Raw genomic sequence first — 20060 nt, 5'->3', positions numbered from 1 at the left:
AATCAGTTTCAAATTCAAAACTCCTGTAGATTTTCTCTCTTTAAGCTCTAAAAAGCGCTGCAATTTGGAAGTTCTCAAACTCAGAACCATTATGCCATTACCTGTGATTACCTGAAGATTTTAGATAAACAATATATACAACAAAAAATATTACAATTGCTGAACTACCATCAACATATTTATTGCAAATTTCGGGATCTAACATTTAAAAAAAATTGGATGTAAACAAGAAGCGATTTAAAAAATAATAATTTTAAATTCAGTATGAAGACGTGTAAACCAGTGCTTCTCAAAGTGGGGTGCATCAATACTACGGGGTGGGGGTGGAAGGGAGAGGGAAAAAAAACAACCATCGCAACAGCATTCAAGAGCATTTATACACACACACACACACACACACACACACACACACACACACACACACACACACACACACACACACACACACACACACGTAATATGCCTTTACACAGCAGCACCGAACACCAAGAAGTTGCTTGCCATAGAAAAGCTTCAGAAGAGAGAATCACAAGCTGCTGTTGTGAACGTGCCGAACCGCTGTTGTACTTGTTTTCCATTCAGAAGACGTTCAAGAAGCTAAGCTCCTGAGGCACTGTCAAAAGATGTTATATATTGTTTAAAGGGAAGTGTGACCAAATAAGTTTGAGAACCACTGGTGTGAACTATAATAGAAAAATGTACCTAATATAAATGCACAAGGTTAATTTGGAAAGAACTGAACACATCTAATCTTTAAATACAGTAACTGCCAAAGCATATAAGCATCTACCTACCTACTTCTGGCATCTGCTGGTTTTGCATCCCTCCACCTTCTTAACTCCACCAACATAAATTTAGTCATCTCGTTTATCACACTCTTCCTAGAACTAGTAGTCCCTGGGGGGTAAATCTACGCTCAAGCTGAGGTTGCTTCCTCGAGCCCCTCCACTGCGGACAGCAAGCCAAATACGCTTTAACCTTATAGCTAAACTATATGGGTAAACAAACTCATGAAATCTTTAGATGCGCTTAAAAAAGAATTAAACAAGTCTCAAGTTTTTTTCATGTTCATGTCATTTGGGACATTTACTACATTCAATAAATGAGCGACAATGGCTCCGATTTATTTTTTATTTTTTTATTTGCAAAAGTTTCCATAGAAATTTCAATTCATCTCTTTTGGGCCCATAGGATGGAACCTCTGCCTGAATGCAGCGACATTAGTAAATTTCAGAAACATTTTGTGGGTCTATTGTTATTAGTGGAGCAATGTATGAAGCGCAGCTAACACAGAAATCTAACCAAGCATATACTTCTGTTGCTCCACATGGTGTTTTTTCATGAACGACTGAACCCAAAGCGAAATATTTAGCATGAATTGCAATTGAAATGAAGAGATTTCCCCCGCACAAATTCACAGAACAACAATGAATGTGACGGAACCTTTATTTGCCTGTTTTTTTTTTTTTTCCGGAAAATCAATTTTACAACATGGATAAAAACATAGCTACTGGCATGATTTAATTTCTTTTGTTTACTGGTTAACAGCCTTAAATCAAACTCTCACATCCACATCTGGTTTCTCACATTGCTCGTTTGTACTCTCTTCCATCACTTGCATCACTGCAAGGCCATTTCAAGGACAATTTCCTTCATCCTGCAGAATGGAGTGTTCTCTCTCCATCAGGCCTACACTAGCAGCTCAAACTCTCTGACCATTAACTCTCCCAGCTGTTTCAAAAGAGCGTCTGATAAATCACGTGACTCGAATCACAAGCTTTACCTCCCCTCACCCAGACCACACCACTAGAGAGAAACTATAATCCTTTTAGCTTAATAACCATGCAATGCAAATCTGTTTAATGAAAGCATATCGGGATACTGTACTTGTTAAAGACAGAGTAAGTGAGAGAGAGACAGACAGACAGATTGGGGGGGGGGGGGGGTGACCGAGGCAGCTCTTTTCTCCAGGCAGCTAATTATCTCATGGTTGTTTTTTATTCATTGTAAGCGAGAGCAGTTCATGGCCTGTAACCTGGTCACTCGACAATGATAGGCGAGACTCTAGGGCCCTGAGTGGATCTCACCCACCGTTCGGTCTCAGAGCTCGCTCTAATTAAACAAGGTTCTATCTATATTCGTCCTTTAATCAAGCATGCTGTTTACACAGAGCTCACGGTGGCGAACGGCACAAGAGGCCTGAGTTTTGTCCTCACGTGCACGTGGCCTCTGTGAAAAGCAAATGATTAATACTCACTCCATTGTGTGTACTCATGATGACCTCCTTCAATTATTCCCAGGGCATTCATAAACATCCAAGACAGAGCTTTCAGATGAAAATATTCACAGCTATTTAAGCTGAGACAATCTCAGTAATATGATTGTGTATATTGGTTTCAGTTAATATTACATTGCACACGCATGCGTTTGTCCTGCACTGCTGTTAGCTGTAATGGGGTCAGTGGAAGAAAAGTCTGTAAATGTTTAGGGCTCTCAAAGTTAACTTCAAAATGTCAAATTACCATTACAGTCTCATTCTGCTTCCAGAAGTCATGAGATTAATCATGGTATTATTGTTCTGACAGCCCTAGATCCTAAAAGTAAACAATATTATAATAATTTGCTTTAGTGCATAAAAAAGCTAACTATGGTATAACGAGACAAACCAAATACCGGAACATATTAACTTTAGAAAATTATTCAGAAAACTATTTGATTTGTTTTTATTGTTACTGTTAAAATTATTTCATAAAATCCTTGATTTTTGTCTCAAATATTCAATGGAGAACATGAAGTCCCCAAGGGGTTTGTGGGTCACAGTTTGAAAACCTCAAAACAAGGCACTTTACATGAGATTTTTCCAAGGGGATGTCCTTGTAGCACAAAAAATATATACTGTAAGTTGCTTTGGATAAACAAATATGCCAACTAGTAGACCATTGAAAGTGGGTTGTTAACATAAGCATTAAGACTTCAGTGGCACTTGTGGAATCTCAAGTTCACTACGCTGAGAACAGGATCACTTCATGCCTTAGCAAAGCATTGCTCCCACTCAAAGAGTGTTCAGACTATTCCAACAAGCAGCTTATTGACACCTATATATACCTTTGCCATTGAGTATATTCAGTATCTCTGAGGCTACAGACATTTGAGATCAGATATTAATGAGATGTCCAGTGATTTGAGGCTCAGTCTACATAAAAAATGAAACTGAGTTTCTGACAGTAGCCATTTTGGATCTCATTAATATGAGACACTGGCCATAGCTGCACTGGGGACCTGAAGTAGACAAGCTGCCATTTTGAAAGGGCACGTCAGAATGTGAATAGCCAACTAAGACCACCTCCTGACTCAGCTTTAGATAAGACACAGAGAAAGCGCAAGAGCGTGAGAGAGAGAACTGCGACCCAAGGACCGCTCTTGTACAGCCGACTAGGAAACTTATCTCTAAAAGTTCAGGAACCAAAGAATCGTAGGTGTCATTTGAATTTATCTGTGTGAATATGTAAGGAATAATGCGTGTGTGGACAGGTTTTTATGAGAGCCTGGGAGGTCCTCTGTGAAGGGTCAATTCCGAATCGTCTTCTCACAAATTCCACTTTATAGCTGATATAGCTGACAAAGATACAACAGCTAGGGAGTAGGGCTGTAAACGAATATTCTAAATGTGAATATATGTATTCGAATAGTTAAAAAAAAATAAAAAAAATAAAGCTGCCCGTGGTAGTAGAGGCATGGCTGTCTGCTTTGCGAGTAGGCGTGGGGGACAGGTCACCCACTGTCTGGCTGGCACAGCGTCATGGCAGAAAGTGCAGAGCCCAACTCGACCGGGAGTAAAAACAATAAAATTGTTGAGCCAAGAGATGAAGTTGTATGCAAGCTATGTAAGATACAGTTAGCATACCATTTGACCACTAGCAACATGAGGTCATTTCTCTAAATTATGTGCCTCGTTTTATTTAGCGTTAAACAGAAACATTACTAAAGTGTAGGCTACTGTTATGACTGAATATATATTGCATGAATAAAGGATAAATGCACTGCTTCCACTGGTTTGATTATTTAACGTTTCATGTCAAGGAAAAAGTTCCGTGTTTACCACAGCTCACTCGAAGCTTTCAATATGGTGTAAAATTTCAATTAATATTAAAGGGGTGGTTCCGTGTTTTTTTTTCTAGGCTTGGTTGTGTCTATGGGGCGCAGTATAACATGTCTTTTTTTTAATGCTGTATTTTTATATTTGACCTTTATTCCACACCACTGTCTCCACTGTCCTTTGAACAGCTCGTTTGCTTCCTGCTTCAATGATGCCCATCCCTCTGAAAAACGCAATGGTCTTAGATTGGCTAGATGGCCAAATGTAGTTTCATGTATTTTTATTTGCTGAAGTGCCAAGTACCATTACGGGCAGAAGTCACATCTGCAGTGACTAGCAAGGGTTTATGAGGGCACCAACCCAAGAAGGAGCTTGTTGAAGTCCAAACCGGCCATTTTTGTAGGCAATAAACTGCTATAACTTTGAAAGACAATATCTCCGTTTGCATTGAACTTTTAGCGCTGTAACTTTGCAGATACTGTTTATGCTCTAACAGCTACATTACACACTCACTAAAGATAAAAAAGTGAAATCACATGCAACCACCCCTTTAATAATATTTGTCTCAATAAAGCCATTTGGGACGCAACCTTAAATTGTTTGCACAAAACTCTTGATCAGCACTTAAAATGTGTTTGTTCATTTAAATAGTTATGCGCTAAGAGCGTGAGGGCGAGAGAGAGTGAAGTCTGCGGTCTTGGCCATTAGTTTAGTTTTTGTGTAGGTGATACGTTGTCACATATGTTTAAACTTAAATGGACTACCTATACAAGTAGTTATGTCTCTTTGTATTAACTTGTCCTGTTATTGACATAACTCACTTCATTGAGAAAATGCGCAACCAGATTTTCGAATAGTTTGAATATTCATGTTTTTTTTAAGGGAATATTTGAACGTAATTTTTGAGCAATTTTGACAGCCCTACTGGGGAGCTGGGGAGGGCTCTGCTTAGTATCCCAATACACACCTGCCAAAGACACATGTTCAATTTTAATACAGCCCACTCACTTTCCGACTTAAAATCTGAAATATATTTGTTGCAGAATGCTGAACACATTTACAGTTCATTATTGATTTAGTTTATATAGAGGTCTATATTTTGGATTAATATTTTGGTGGGGCTCCTTACAGTCGAGCTGCGGCTGCTCACACTCCCAACAAGATATTAGCCGCCATCAACCTATTTAAGATGCTTTGGGAGTCTACCTATATTTCTAAGACCAGTTCAGTTTATAAGATCTCTCCACCACCAATAACTGATGCTTTAAAATAACAGGTGGGTTGATAAGCAGCCAAAACTCATCCAGAGGATGAAAAGAGACCTTATTGACTTCTAAAAAAAAAAGGAAAACACCACAGACAAGATGAAAGAGGAGACAGAGCTGAGAATTAAGGAGAAATCCGTGTTCTTTACAAGAAGGGAGTGTCAAACCTTTTGAGCAAAGAAAGATCTAACAGCACCCAGGATGACCATTTCTATTTTCTGTGGCCAAGAAGCCAAAAAGTTCAAATCAGGGCTTTAGAAAGGCTTAACAGGAGAGAGAAAAGCAGAAGGGCTGAGAAATTGAGAAGGGATGGGGTAAAGAAAAGAAATAAAAAGAGCAGAGGACTCTCAATGTGACGCTCAAAGTTGGTTTCACACAGGACATGACCTTTTTCAAGCGATTTCACTTTCAGGTGACTATTTCTCCATGTCAGCACTTTTCCCCCAAAAAGCACAGCAGGACACAACAAGGCCACATTTGCCTCTTGAATATTAGCTTGACTCGTCGCAACAGGAATCTGCTATCTTGCATTATTGTCTCTCATAAAAAAATGCATTGGCTCATTGTTATGCAGCAGCACAGTCTCTCTCACACACATGCACAACTGCGAAAAAAAACACTTCATCCTCTACAACACGCACACATGCACCTCTGCACCCACACACTCTGACCTACTGCGTGAGATGTCTGTGTGGGTGAATGATTTAGTCACACAGCTGTAATGAGTAATTAGACGTAATGCCCATGGCAGCACAAATGCAAGTGAGATAAACACACAGCTGGATCCCCACAATACACACACACATGCCGGAGCCACAAGCTCACTCACGCTGTGTCATCTCCCCACATACAGGATCTTAAGTCATTTTATTGACTGGTGGGGACTATGCTATGCCAAAAGCGTATGTGTGTTGCAGATAGAGGAGATTAAGTGGCTGTATGTGACTGTGGGTGTGCACTTGTGTATATTTGACAGGTGAGTTTCTTCTCAGTAGGGTGATTGTGAGCTAAAGAGCAAAGTGAAAGGTCATCACCACTCAACTGTCACTCAGAACCAGGGAGGCTAATCGATCCCAGAGCACCTGGAAACCAGACAGAAGCACAATACTCAGCGTCCTCGGTATGGGCAATCATTCCTACTGTCATCTCTAGACATCCTGGAGCCCAATTCAACAAACATTCTTTGTTTGAACAGAATTCAGCTTTTTTTTACTTAAAGGGATACTTCACCGTTTTTTCATTTTAAACTATGTTATTCCCTTAACTAAGATGAGTTGATACATACCTCTGTCGTCTAAGTGCGTGCACTTAATCTCTCTGACGCGGGGTGACATTCTGATAGCATTTAGCTTAGCACACTAATCACAGTTCATTCCTATGGTACCAAACAGAGATCAAGTAAGAAGCAACCAATCAACTCCACGTTTCCCCTATTTAAATACAGTTACATGAATAGTTGGACGATCAAGTATGGTGACACAAAATAAAACGTGGCGCTTTTTTAACCGAGTTAAAAAGGAGAACTATAATGTATGGCGGAATAGCACTTCTGAGAGTACTTCAACTCGGCGCAGTAAAAAGTCCCGGCCGAAACATCCTCCCTCACATCTCCCCCTCCCTCTCTCATTTCCGTAAATAGAACCAACGTGATCTGCACGCCTGCATCAGTAGTAGTTTGAGCAGAGTTGACGAAGTACCAGTTTGTAGGAAGATAGTTTGAACAATCATGGTTATAATGTGCGTCGTAAAGGGTTGTGAGAACAAGGCGAAGGTATTTAGTGCCGTCATGTTTCACCGATTTCGGCGGAAAGCTTGGTTAGCTGCTTTGAACATTGATGCAACAACATCGCTGGAGATTCTGAAGAAATGGCGTGTTTGCTCCGAGCATGTCACACAGGCGGACTATACCTCCACAGGATTACGCCTAAAGGATTCTGCCACACCGACAATAATCAAAGCAAGAACACAACAAAGTGGATCATCACCTAACACTGTAAGTGTCCGTTTGCATGGTATTTGGTTGTCCTGAAGTGCAGGTGGCAGTAACCTTAGCTTATCAAACTTTTGTGGTGTTTAACCTAGTAAACACAAGTAACTTTGCTGCGAAATCAGTGCGCTTGTGAGACAGGCAATACAGAGTTTTTGACTGTTTGATGTACTTGAGAAGTGAGCTCAGAAATAAAAATGAAGTATAAGCCTAAGCCCGTAGTGTAACGTTATAACTTAGTGTCACCAAATCAACAGGCACTGTGTCAGCTTTCCAAGTGATCTTAAGTAAAAGACAAAAGCCAATATTAGTATACTTTAACATAGCAACGTTTAATATTACAGATGGAACATTCACGAGAACATCATAAAAACAAACAAACAGATTTTATGAGATGTACCTCTCAATATAGAAACCTGCAACCGCAGTGAAAAAATAAACATAAAAACTCCCCTTACACTATAAGCTTTAATGTCAATATGGTAATATGTGAAATGCTCGGAGCAAACACGCCATTTCTTCAGAATCTCCAGCGATGTTGTTGCATCAATGTTCAAATCAGCTAACCAAGCTTTCCGCCGAAATCGGTGAAACATGACGGCACTAAATACCTTCGCCTTGTTCTCACAACCCTTTACGACGCACATTATAACCATGATTGTTCAAACTATCTTCCTACAAACTGGTACTTCGTCAACTCTGCTCAAACTACTACTGATGCAGGCGTGCAGATCACGTTGGTTCTATTTACGGAAATGAGAGAGGGAGGGGGAGATGTGAGGGAGGATGTTTCGGCCGGGACTTTTTACTGCGCCGAGTTGAAGTACTCTCAGAAGTGCTATTCCGCCATACATTATAGTTCTCCTTTTTAACTCGGTTAAAAAAGCGCCACGTATTATTTTGTGTCACCATACTTGATCGTCCAACTATTCGTGTAACTGTATTTAAATAGGGGAAACGTGGAGTTGATTGGTTGCTTCTAACTTGATCTCTGTTTGGTTCCATAGGAATGAACTGTGATTAGTGTGCTAAGCTAAATGCTATCAGAATGTCACCCCGCGTCAGAGAGATTAAGAGCACGCACTCAGACGACAGAGGTATGTATCCACTCATCTTAGTTAAGGGAATAACATAGTTTAATATGAAAAAACGGTGAAGTATCCCTTTAAGTGCACATCCCTACTATGCTTTTCTAAGATATTACTTATCATGCATGTCATAGCTTTTTGTATACGTAAAATGTCTGCAAAGTTTCAAAGATCAATGTGAACAAGAAATGGCTATTGGACAGAGTTATTTTCTCCCGAGAGATAGAACCAAACTTCCTGAAACGAGTTGACAGTAATTCCAATCTTACATCCTGCACAAATCTACATAGGTTTATTATACATTTGCATAATGCCAGCCTATGGTCTCAAGCTCAATAGATATGTTAAAATAATGGCAATTTTCTGTTCATATTACTCTGTGTATGCAAGTGCTGAGGAAGCCTCTGGAGCTGACATTTAAATAGAGTTGTGGGCGTTTTGTTGCCAATGCGTACTGTAATCGTTAGACTATTCACAACAGACTGGGCCATCTGACCAATCAGTGCAGAGTAGGCTCTAGGAAAGTGGTTTAGAGAGACCATGTCCTTGATCGAAACCATTTCAAACACTGCAAGAGAAGAGGGTGATGCTGCAATGTATATTATAAGAACATTAAAGTGTTTGTTTGTTTTTTACCATGCATGCAAACCTATTGTAAGAGACAGTACTCTTGAAACAGTGACTCTTGAACCATGCCCCTCTCACCCCTTCCCTCGTCGAGAAAAAGTAAACTCAGCCTAAAATCAGCCTAAAAGACAGCTTACTCTTCTATACTACTGCATAAATTAGCTTTGACAAGAAACGCAACAAGCAAACAGCACAGTGAATGTGAGAGTTATAACCAAAATAAAACGGAACGTAATTAAATGCAAATCCTCATTACAAATAATTGCACCAGACAGGTGTGTGCATTTCAGCAGAATAAGAAGACAACTGGCTGGGTTGCAAAACATATGAAACACAAGACCTATAAAAAAATGCATGTAAGCCGATACATCATGGCAGCGCTCAGAACAAAGCAAATTAGTGACACACTTCCACATCATAGACAGTGACTCATGCCACAAAGCAGCAATAATGATCATAATTAGTATAATTAGACTGGCACAGCTACCGATTACATGTATGTAACAGACAGTAATAAACATATGGTTTATTTGGTAAGAATGTTGTCTCAGCCTCAGGCGTCACACCCACGGACCGTTGGCTGAACGTCTGATGCATAAGGCACACTTTCTGGAAACACTTCAGAAGTTTCAAAGTCGTCATCGATTGGTTGAATTCTACAGGATGCCCGCGAGACGTGTGCGCTTGCGTTTATGTAACGGTCCGAATGAAAACAAATGTCGTGACCCCAAACTCCCTTGTTGAAGAAGAACGGCAACATGTTTACAACTGTGACGGTGAGCGCTTACCAGGTTCAACTAAAAACTGGATTTTCAGAAGTGTGTGAAGTTCGCGGCTCTATTGTTGATAGATGCACGCAGGTCTGTTATAGCAGGAACATTGGCTTTACATTTTGACGCCCCTAGACATGAAGCAGAACAAAAACGAACTGTGATTGGTTGCGTTACAAGGTCAGTCAAACGTCCTCTTGGGCGGTCCTTGACCAATAAAAGCTGTGAAAGAGTCCAGACCTTCTGCCATCAGTATGAAGGACTGACTACGCAAGACTAACACACAAAAAAAAATATTATTATGCAGATAATACATTTACAGAATGACCAGCAAAAATGTATATTTCTGCAAAAATATTTCTGCAAAAATGTACATATAAAACATTTAAAACGAATGAAAAATAGTTGGAACCTATTTCATTTTAATTTACCCAAACAGCAAACAATTCCGGAAGTAAAGCTTTAGCTTTTTGGTTGATGATGTCATACAGGGGTATCACTTTTATTTGCTAGGGTTGAAACAAGTGTGCCGCACACACTTTTCTGAAAAGTGAAGCCAACGCATTTTTATTCTCAATGTAATCGAATGGGACACGAGCCAATCTAAAGAAAATCCAATTACACTTCAAATAATTTCTTTCTTAAGATGGTTTCTGTCATTTTAGGTAGTTCTTATGCAAACATTTGTTCATCTGTTTTTCCAAAAATTGGTTTTAGTTAGTTATTTAATGGTATAAAAACACAGTATAACATCATGAACGACAGTTACGCTTGCGATTGAGTGTGAGGGAGTGTGGGTGCGACCTTGATGCCACAGCTCCACCTTAGGGTCACTACTCTGCAGACTCACCAACTGTAACTGGGATATTTTGGCCTAATTTTTCTACATTGGAAGGAAGCAGAGAGGCGCTGTCCATCTTTTTACAGTCTATGAGTTAAAAGGCTTTCAAAAGCTTTGGCTTTCTGCAAAAGGCTATTTAATCATATTTTTGGCATAAAGTTAGTGATAACAAACCCAACCCATTTAGAGGGACAATATAATTGAAGTGGCCATTTTTCATTTAGCCCTTCACATTGCAACACAGACTGAAATGGCAGATTTGAAGTTCCTCAAAAAGATTCAGATGTTCACTGTCAAATTATAAATTCCTGACATAACATTAGAACTGATGACTTTTTATTTAAAAAATGGTTTTAAACTATTATTTAAAAATGTATAAATAATCTCTCTTTTTTGTTGTTGTTTAGGTCAGGCCTAGAGGGACACTTCATTTGATCAGCTACCAATCGCTATTGGCCGATAATCACTTCTAATCATTGGATTGCCTCAATTTGCGTGAGGTGTGGCATGACATGCAGCTCTCTCAAGCTCTGTCCGGCGCAGGTAAAATAATTTGATTTCTGATAGTTAGGTACAAATAAAATAGTTATTGTGTGCACAAAAATCAAAATAACGACTTTATCCACCAAGTTATTGACATGAACTCGACGCATGCACGAGAAAATGACGCAAATCCACCATTCAAATACATGACCCAGAAGTGGTTCCAGGTGAGTTCACGTCCGAGACCTACACGGAAGATGTTGCTGTTGTCATTATTTAGATTTTTTTTGCGCACAAAAACTATTCTCGTCTCGTTGGTAAAATTATTGTACAGCCACTGTAGTGAGATGGACTTTGTAACGTCTTTAGTGCCTTTATGGGTCTTTTGAGTGGGTCAGTGGAAATATACTGAATGCAATGGAGGCCTTTCTGAAGCCTTTCTCAGCCATCAACTTTTAACAAAAATATCTTCATTTGTGTGCCGAAGATGAACAAAGGGGTTACGGGTCTCCAAAGATAAATAATTTTCATTTATGGGTGAACTAACCCTTTAAACACAAAGTCAAGTGCTGAACTCCCACCAAGCTAAAAGTAGAGTCTGCAACTATGATGATTATTTCCATAATTTCCAGAAAGTGCAAAAATGGCCTTTGAAGTGTTTTTTAATTGAGTTCATCAGTGATTCTTCAAGAACTGCCATACAATCAAATACCACCCAAGTCTGTGATTATGATCTTAGGAAAAAATCTGAGAACAGCGGAAACATTCTTACAAATCTATTTCATACAAAATTTCTCAACATCTTAAGAAGATTTTAATGAACCCAGACCCTTTCTGTAATGCGAGAAAGATTAGTTATGAGAACTCTTTTTAAAATTTATCTCAGGTACGATCAAACTGAGGATTTGTTTAATATGAGGAAGGCTACACAAATGTCTGGACTGGACAGATGATGACAGCTGGCCTTCATGCTTGATAAAAATAAATCAAGTCCTGATACAGTCATACATCACTGTCTGTGAGCGGCACTGCTGTGTGACACGAACACCCTCAGCATGTTACCACATATGTCCTCAGCACATTTCCACATGGGTATTCTTCCACTGGATTCTGATTTCAAGAGGTGATTATTGAGTCAGTTTGAAAGGTTTATATCGAAATAAAGACAGAGAGGATGAAATCAACACTTGAAAGCCCTAGAGATACATAAAATGAAATGGAAATCCCACACTTGCTCCTATTCTACTTGTTGACGTCAGACCCTCACGAGAAGGTCCGATGTTATCGGGAAACTGCTCAAGCAAGCGGAGCAGACAGAAAGATAAAGTAGAACGCTGTGGTTAATCGATTGCTGAAAGATCCCAGTCACTCACTCACCTTCCTGTACTGCCTGGAAGGGGTTGTTGGGCTCGATAAGTTTGATGGAATGGGTAATCCTCTCGCTCTGGAGGATGTCGTCATTCAAACTCAGGTCTGAAATGGCAAGCTGAAAAACCTCATCGTCCCGTATGGCGTTCTGTTCAAAAATAGCTCCTGTTGAATGAAACAGACAGTATGCTATTATTAATATATCATTCATATTGAAAGACATTTTATATAATAATAATAATAATAATAAATTTTATTTATAATGCACTTTATATTAAACAAAATCTCAAAGTGCTACAGAATTTAAAAACAAAAACAAAACAATCAACAACAATAAATAAATAAAACCGAAAAATAAAATAAAATAAATTAAACAAGTAGCAAGTCAATTAAAAGTCAATTAAAAGCTCTGCTAAAAAGGTGGGTTTTAAGACCACGCTTAAAAGTATCTATAGTCTGTGGAGTCCGCAGGTGGTCAGGGAGAGCATTCCACAGACTGGGGGCTGAAGAGCAGAATGCCCGATCCCCCATAGTACGGAGATTGGCTGTGGGAGTTTTGAGGCGATACAGGGAAACAGAGCGGAGGTTACGAGTGGCTGTTTGTGTGGTGAGGAGTTCCTTGAGATAGGAGGGAGCATCACCATGGATGCACTGGTGGGTAAGGAGAGAGATCTTGTACTCGATCCTGAACGACACAGGAAGCCAGTGGAGTGATTTGAGAATGGGGGTGATGTGGTCGTATTTGCGCACCCTCATGAGGATCCTAGCAGCGCTGTTCTGAATACACTGCAGCCTCTGGAGATTTTTGCTAGGGATGCCAATAAGGAGCGCATTGCAGTAGTCCAGCCTGGAGGAGATAAAGGCATGGACAAGCTTCTCCGCATCAGCCAGTGATAGAATGGGACGAAGTTTGGCAATGTTTCTGAGGTGGAAGAAGGAGGTCTTACACAGGTGTTTGATGTGCGCTTCAAAAGTAAGCTGTGATTCCATTCTGACCCCCAGATTCGTGACTGAAGTGGAAAGAGGAATGACCTGATCAGAGAAAGCAATGCTGGTGATAACGGACTTCTGGACCTGAAGTGGAGTGCCGACTAGGATAGCTTCAGTTTTGGAGCTGTTTAGCTGCAGAAAGTTTTGCTTCATCCACGCCTTTATCTCATCCAGGCAAGTGATCAAAGTGGATGGTGTGAGGTCAGCAGAGGGAGATGAACTTGTCCTAAAGTAAAGTTGAGTGTCATCAGCATAGCAGTGAAAAGAAATCCCATGCCGGTTGATGAGACGGCCAAGGGGGAGCATGTAGAGTATGAACAGGGTGGGTCCGAGCACAGAGCCTTGAGGGACACCGCAGGTGACATTGTGTGACAGGGATGTAGCTTCTCCTAACGCAACATATTCAGTTCTCCCAGTGAGATAAGAAGAAAACCAGTTGTGGACCGAGTCAGAGAGACCAATGGTGGAATGTAAACGGTGAAGGAGGATGTTATGGTCAACTGTATCGAAAGCTGCAGTTAAGTCCAGGAGGATGAGAAGGGATGGGGAACCAGCATCTGCCGCCATCAAAAGATCGTTTGTGACCCTGACCAAAGCTGTTTCTGTGCTGTGTCCTGAGCGGAAACCAGACTGAAATATTTTATTATTGACTGATATTTTATATGTATTCCATACTTTCATATCCATCTCGTGGGTAACGATAAGGGAATGCAGATTCATAATGTGGGTAAAATCGCTGAAACTATAGTATACCCTTTTAGGTTATAGAGAAAGCACCATATAACTATCACACACAATTTACAGCAACTTCCTCACCTGTCAATAGCCAACGGCACTTTAGGAGTGATTTCAGCACCATGGAGAGCGCAATCACTGCAAATGCTGTAAATATTCTATACGCATCCTTAATTTGTCAAGGGCATTTTGCAGTCTGTGGAAACACAGTGGGTTGTAGGCCTAGGGGAAGATCTTTTATGTCAAGGGGATCTTATACGTGACCAGGTGCATCTGTGGCAAATTTGACATTTTTACTTGTTATTGTTAGAGTTCGCCAAGTCCTTGAAAAGTCATACAATTCAGAAAGTGAACAGGCCATGCAAAAAATCCCAGACAGATAAATGAAAAATGTACAAATTCATATATTTAAGTAAGGGATTATTCTCTAAATGCACAGTTACTCATAAAATAACTAAAAACTGTATATGATTTAATGATTCTTTTAATATCTTACTGGCAGATTAGCTTAAAGCTTCCGCAAATGAAAACAAGAAGAACACTGATGCAATATCAATTTGCAATCTAAATGTATTAAATCGCAAGATTCTGCCAAAGTTGCACTGATATGAAAAAGAGAGATGAATTGAGATGTTCAATGCCACGACTGACCTATCAGACTTAAGTATTTCTCAGGGCCAGCTGCTTACGGATTAATCCTAGACATAATATTGCAAGGAGCAATTTAAACATTGACTTCACATGACTGAGTAACCCATAAAGTTCTGTTTCACTAACAAGTCCATGACACTTGGAAATACAGCCCAGTATTAAATCAGAATGTGTCTGGATGCAATCAATAAGGCTGATTTGTGCAGGCCTATAAACAGTGACCCATCAATGATATGACACATTGAGATCAAGGCGACAGTGATAGAATGCACACAGCAGCCGGCTTAAAGTGCCAAAGGTGTAGGAGAAGCAAATAGGGCTTTATTTATTTGCATGCACGGTTAGCCATCAAACAGCCACTGAGGCTTCAAGCCGAGCACTGGGACAACAAAAGGACGCTCATTTTAATCACTTCGCCAACACATGCAGGTCAATGACAAATAAGGATGTTTAATGTTATACATTTTTTGCATTTGTTAAAAAAAATATATATATATTATATATATATATATATATATATATATATATATTATATATATATATCCTAAAATTCTGAATCATGAATATCAAGACGTATTATTTAACTCACTCTATTTGACATTAACCAAAGTGTATTTTCATTAAAAAAAATTATCAAAATACTCTAAAAGAAACCGCTCCATTTTTGTTCGTCACATGACAACAAAATGGCTTCCTGCACGTCTGTTACGCCAAAGTGTCTTTGTTTGGCACAAATATTAATATTTTAAAACAAAATATATTTTCTTCTTAATAAGGACAAGCGATTATGCCAACCATGCATTATTATTATTATTTTTTTTTATTACTTCATGACTAAATTAAAAAAATAAAAAAATAAAATAAAAAATGAGGGTCATCTCAATCGCCTAAAGAGAGTAACTTGAAAATCATTATCTACCACCTAAAACCACCTACCAATGATAACAAAAAATTAAATAGTTTAGACCAAAATGAGATAAAAACTTGAGAAGAATCATAAACTTATGCTGTGTTCCAGGCAGGTTTTTGAGTAAGTGTAAGTCACGACTTTGTAGTTCCAGGCAAAGTCATGCCAAAATGCCTGCGTTTAAGGAATTGTGATAGCTAGATAAACAAAGCATGGCAGACTGTAAAGGGCTTGACCATAAAGGGCTCATTTACAATCATTTATATCGCCAAGGGTGCTTACTCCTTGCTTATTTGAGGGAAACGGATGAGGAAAAAACGGCGCATAAGGCAAGAAAACTGTTACACCTTTTATTTTACGTTATTTCTAAAATACCGACTCCCATAAACACCGAGTATGCTGTCATTGTTGTTTCGCGGGCTATTTGACGTCAGAACTCGTAACTGGGGGTGCATCAATCTAGTGCGTGTTCACGGGTGAGAAGTCAAGGGTTTGACACTTTGACTGTCGTTCCAGTGCATTTTCACCGGTAGAAGGTTGGAAAAACACGGGTAACGTTGCCTGGAACGCGCCAATAGACCAACAGGTAACTGGTAACAGGGGGTCATGTCATGAGATAGCCTAAATCAATTACTGTATGTTCAATACATTTCAATAAGTACAATTCTGTTAAAATGTTATATTATAACAGCTTCTATGCTTAACCTAATGGGACTTAATGGGAACCTAATCCACCCTTTTATAACTAGGCTTCAAATCCAATTTTGAGTGATCTTTGCTGTGTGGAGAAGAGCCAAGCACCGGATGATGGAGAACATCCACTGAATACAAAAGAGAGCTTCCCTACCAACAGATGAAGCACCAGATAACACACCAGAATACGGCAAGAGCCAGTTTTATTTATCCGCATTTCTCAGAGTAACATGTTTACGGGTGTTTTGAACCAATTTATTCAAGTCAGCAAAAAAACAAGACCGGTCCAAGCATAAGTTTACTGGAAAGGACCGACTAGCTGCAGTATCAGACACAAGACGGCTAAGCTTGCTAATTCAAACTAATGATAAAGCAAACGCTTCTGAGGAAAGGGTTACAATAGGCAGACACAAGCGCAAGTTGAAGTTCAGTTTAGAAACGCCGAGCGAGCATGCACGAGAAGAGACTTGTCGCGCGCTCATAGCCTTCCTCACTGAACGGAATTAACATTTCTGTCACGTTCAACAGAAAGTTCAGGCTTAAGGCTGGGGAGGGGTGGACTGGAGTTAACCCTGGAAAAAAACGAGAATAACCGTCTCGGTTTGCTTAAATGTGTAGCTAAAAACATTCGTGGACCCTACGCGTTCGCAGCCACCTGAAATGCACTTTGTAGACCTGTTTGCTAATGTTTCCTGGCAAGTTAAAGCCATTTATCAAATGCCAAACTGTTCAGGGGAGCGAATATGTCTTCTATCAAGTCAGATATGCACGCGTTCGACTTTAAAAAAGCAATGTACTGAATAAAGTCCTCCGTGATTCACGCGTCTGTCCAAGACCGTGCTTACCGATGTGAATAATGGAGTCCGCGCGAGCTGAGCGGCACTGCAGGATCCATAAGGAGAGGCTGATCACGAGCAACTCCATCTCCAGTTCTCGCCCCGGTGTATCATCCACGCGTCCACGTCGTTTCAAAAATCCAGTTCCAGAGAGAAAGAGAGTGTGCGCGAGAACGACCACTGTGGAGATCAAGGATGCGTCACTTCTATCTTTCTCTGAGATCTATTAAAATTGAAAGTGAGAAAGGATATTCGCGGGGAAAAAAAGAAGCTCTCAAGGGAAGGAAAGCAGAAAAGGAGGGGTAGGAGAGCAAGGGAAACGACGGGGGTACCACGGTCAGAAGCAAAGCAACGGGTCCGCGCGCTCCAGCTCTCACTGTGGTTTGGATACTGCTAACTGCAGCGCAGAGAGTCTCTCTCTCTCTCTCTCTCTCTCTCTCTCTCTCTCTCTCTCTCTCTCTCTCAGCTCGCAGTTCTTTACGTTTCGCTCCACCACGTGACCGAAGAATCGAAAGATCGGAACGGTACGGTAAAAACCAAGGAGAAATGAAATCTGCGCGCGCCGGAGTGAGTCGCCACATCGGAGTGGCTGCGGGAGGTCTTGCGCAGCCCTGAGCGCGTGAAGTTTAACCGGCCACCAGGAAGAAGATTTTTCTCAAAACTATTTTTCCCCTATTGAAAGACAGACACTCGAACCGGTGCTCTTGAAGGAACCCTCACTAGCCTTGAGCCGGTGCTCCTGAAGGGGAATAAAAGTTGTTGATATACGGACGCTTAAAATCCTCAACAGAAGTTCGCCGCACGTACAGCGACTCCAGAAGTGAAAGAGAAGAAAAAGGCGACCTCGAGCGCTCCGTTTACCGGTGGGTGTTTTTCCCGATGTACAGACCCTGCTAGCACACTGAACGAAGGAAAGCAATGCCATTGAGACTGAAATGACTGAATAGTGAATGGTTGACTAATGTCAAATCTATAGGCATTTTTACAAAAACATTGCAGAGCTAAGGTGAGTCGTTTGAACGAGTCTGCCAGCTCACTGAGCAAATTCTATTCGCTGACATGCAAAAGATGAAAATGCGTCTCAAGTCACGTTTCTTGCAGAATTTTTCCAGCATACTTTTCTGACATTTTCCCCTATGTAGGATGGAGAATGATAACCTTCACCTTACAATTAAAGGATATTTCTTGACACGACACTAACAGAAATATCTCTTAATTGTTTGGTGAAGGCTATCAGGTCGTCAGCTTGGATCGCTCGGACGTGGACAGCACCACAGCGCCCCTATGGTGACTCGGACGAACTGCTGTCGCGAGGCTCTCTGAGTGAGAACCCTACATAAGACATTAGTTCATCTGTTTAATAAACGAAGCAAAATGTAAACTTTTGTATGCAGTTAATGTATAAGGTTAATTTCCAGGTTAACCTTTGTTTGTTTTTCCTTTTCAGTTTTGTTTCCTCAGTTGAACCATCTTTTGATAAAAATGTCTTTGTTACTTGAGATATCGTATTAGCTAAATGACAGAAAAGGAATGATTAACAAAACAAATTTTAATGTAGTAGAACTAGTTTTAGTAGAACATGTCCACCCCCATCCTTCTTCTTGTATGTGAACTCTACAGCATTTGTGGCATAATACATAATACAATTTTTCAATTTATCCCAGGCACTAATAATGTAAGTTAACAGGACATGCATATGCCATACATGTTAACATAAAACTAGTGTGAATAAAATCACTTACTACCCATAAATCTAATCTTTGAACTTCATTGTCATGACATTGGCTTTTGACTTTTTTACGATGTCCTCACAAGCAAGTGAAGTAACTTCCTTATTTGCATGAACCTGAGCAGGTAGTCTGTCTGTCTCTCCTTTGTCTTGAATCAGCGAAGGACATATTAGTTTGTGTCCTTTTTGTTGTCTGCACATATTTTAAATATCTGATGACAAAAACAAGATATGCTACATATCTCTATTGATGTACTGGAAACACCCATGGGAATTATGTCAGTGATAGATATCTAGATGTGCTGTAGATCTGGATACAACAAGACATTCACTGCAAGCAACAACAACAACAAAAAAAGAAAAAAAAGAGAGCGATAGATAGATATATACTAACTCACCTTAAGGATTATTAGGAACACCATACTAATAATGTGTTTGACCCCCTTTCGCCTTCAGAACTGTCTTAATTCTATGTGGCATTGGATCGTCAAGGTGCTGAAATCATTCTTTAGAAATGTTGGCCCATATTGATAGGATAGCATCTTGCAGTTGATGGAGATTTGTGGGATGCAAATCCAGGGCACGAAGCTCCCATTCCACAGTCCTCCACATCCCTGATGTGACATCCCACCACATCCTAATAATCCCCATATCCTGATTGGCTTCATCACTCTGTCTCCTCTCCACCAATCAGCTGGTGTGTGGTGAGCGTTCTGGCGCAATATGGCTGCCGTCGCATCATCCAGGTGGGTGCTGCACATTGGTGGTGGTTGAGGAGATTCCCCCTTCTATGTAAAGCTCTTTGGGTGTCTAGACAAGCGCTATATAAATGTAATGAATTATTATTATTATTATTATTATTATTATTATTATTATTATTATCCCAAAGATGCTCTATTGGGTTGAGATCTGGTGACTGTGGGGGCCATTTTAATACAGTGAACTCATTGTCATGTTCAAGAAACCAATTTGAAATGATTCAAGCTTTGTGACA

The 20060-nt window shown here is 40.1% G+C and overlaps 1 protein-coding gene and 1 long non-coding RNA gene across 5 annotated transcripts in view; one reads left to right on the top strand and one right to left on the bottom strand.

Annotated features, from left to right (window-relative positions):
- Nucleotides 1-20060, bottom strand: part of grid1a (glutamate receptor, ionotropic, delta 1a) — a 386141-nt gene that overhangs the window by 346039 nt on the left and 20042 nt on the right. The window contains exons 1-2 of one of the 4 annotated variants that reach the window (XM_067455446.1): nt 17347-17711; nt 12535-12690 (exon numbers count right to left, since the gene is read on the bottom strand). In XM_067455446.1, coding sequence (XP_067311547.1) covers nt 12535-12690; nt 17347-17425 — 235 coding nt within the window. In that variant the 5' untranslated portion in view covers nt 17426-17711. Of the gene's footprint in view, nt 1-12534; nt 12691-17346; nt 17712-20060 lie in introns of those variants that run through there. The other 3 variants (XM_067455443.1, XM_067455444.1, XM_067455445.1) reach the window with 3 other exon arrangements.
- Nucleotides 18205-19089, top strand: LOC137091217 (uncharacterized). The gene is made up of 2 exons (XR_010908051.1): nt 18205-18343; nt 18480-19089. It is a non-coding gene; the product is annotated as an uncharacterized lncRNA (long non-coding RNA).

This window comes from Pseudorasbora parva, chromosome 10, assembly GCF_024679245.1.
Source record: "Pseudorasbora parva isolate DD20220531a chromosome 10, ASM2467924v1, whole genome shotgun sequence".
Lineage (NCBI taxonomy): Eukaryota > Metazoa > Chordata > Actinopteri > Cypriniformes > Gobionidae > Pseudorasbora > Pseudorasbora parva.
The sequence above is the reverse complement of the archived record's forward strand: the minus strand, read 5'-3'. Positions and strand labels throughout refer to the sequence as shown.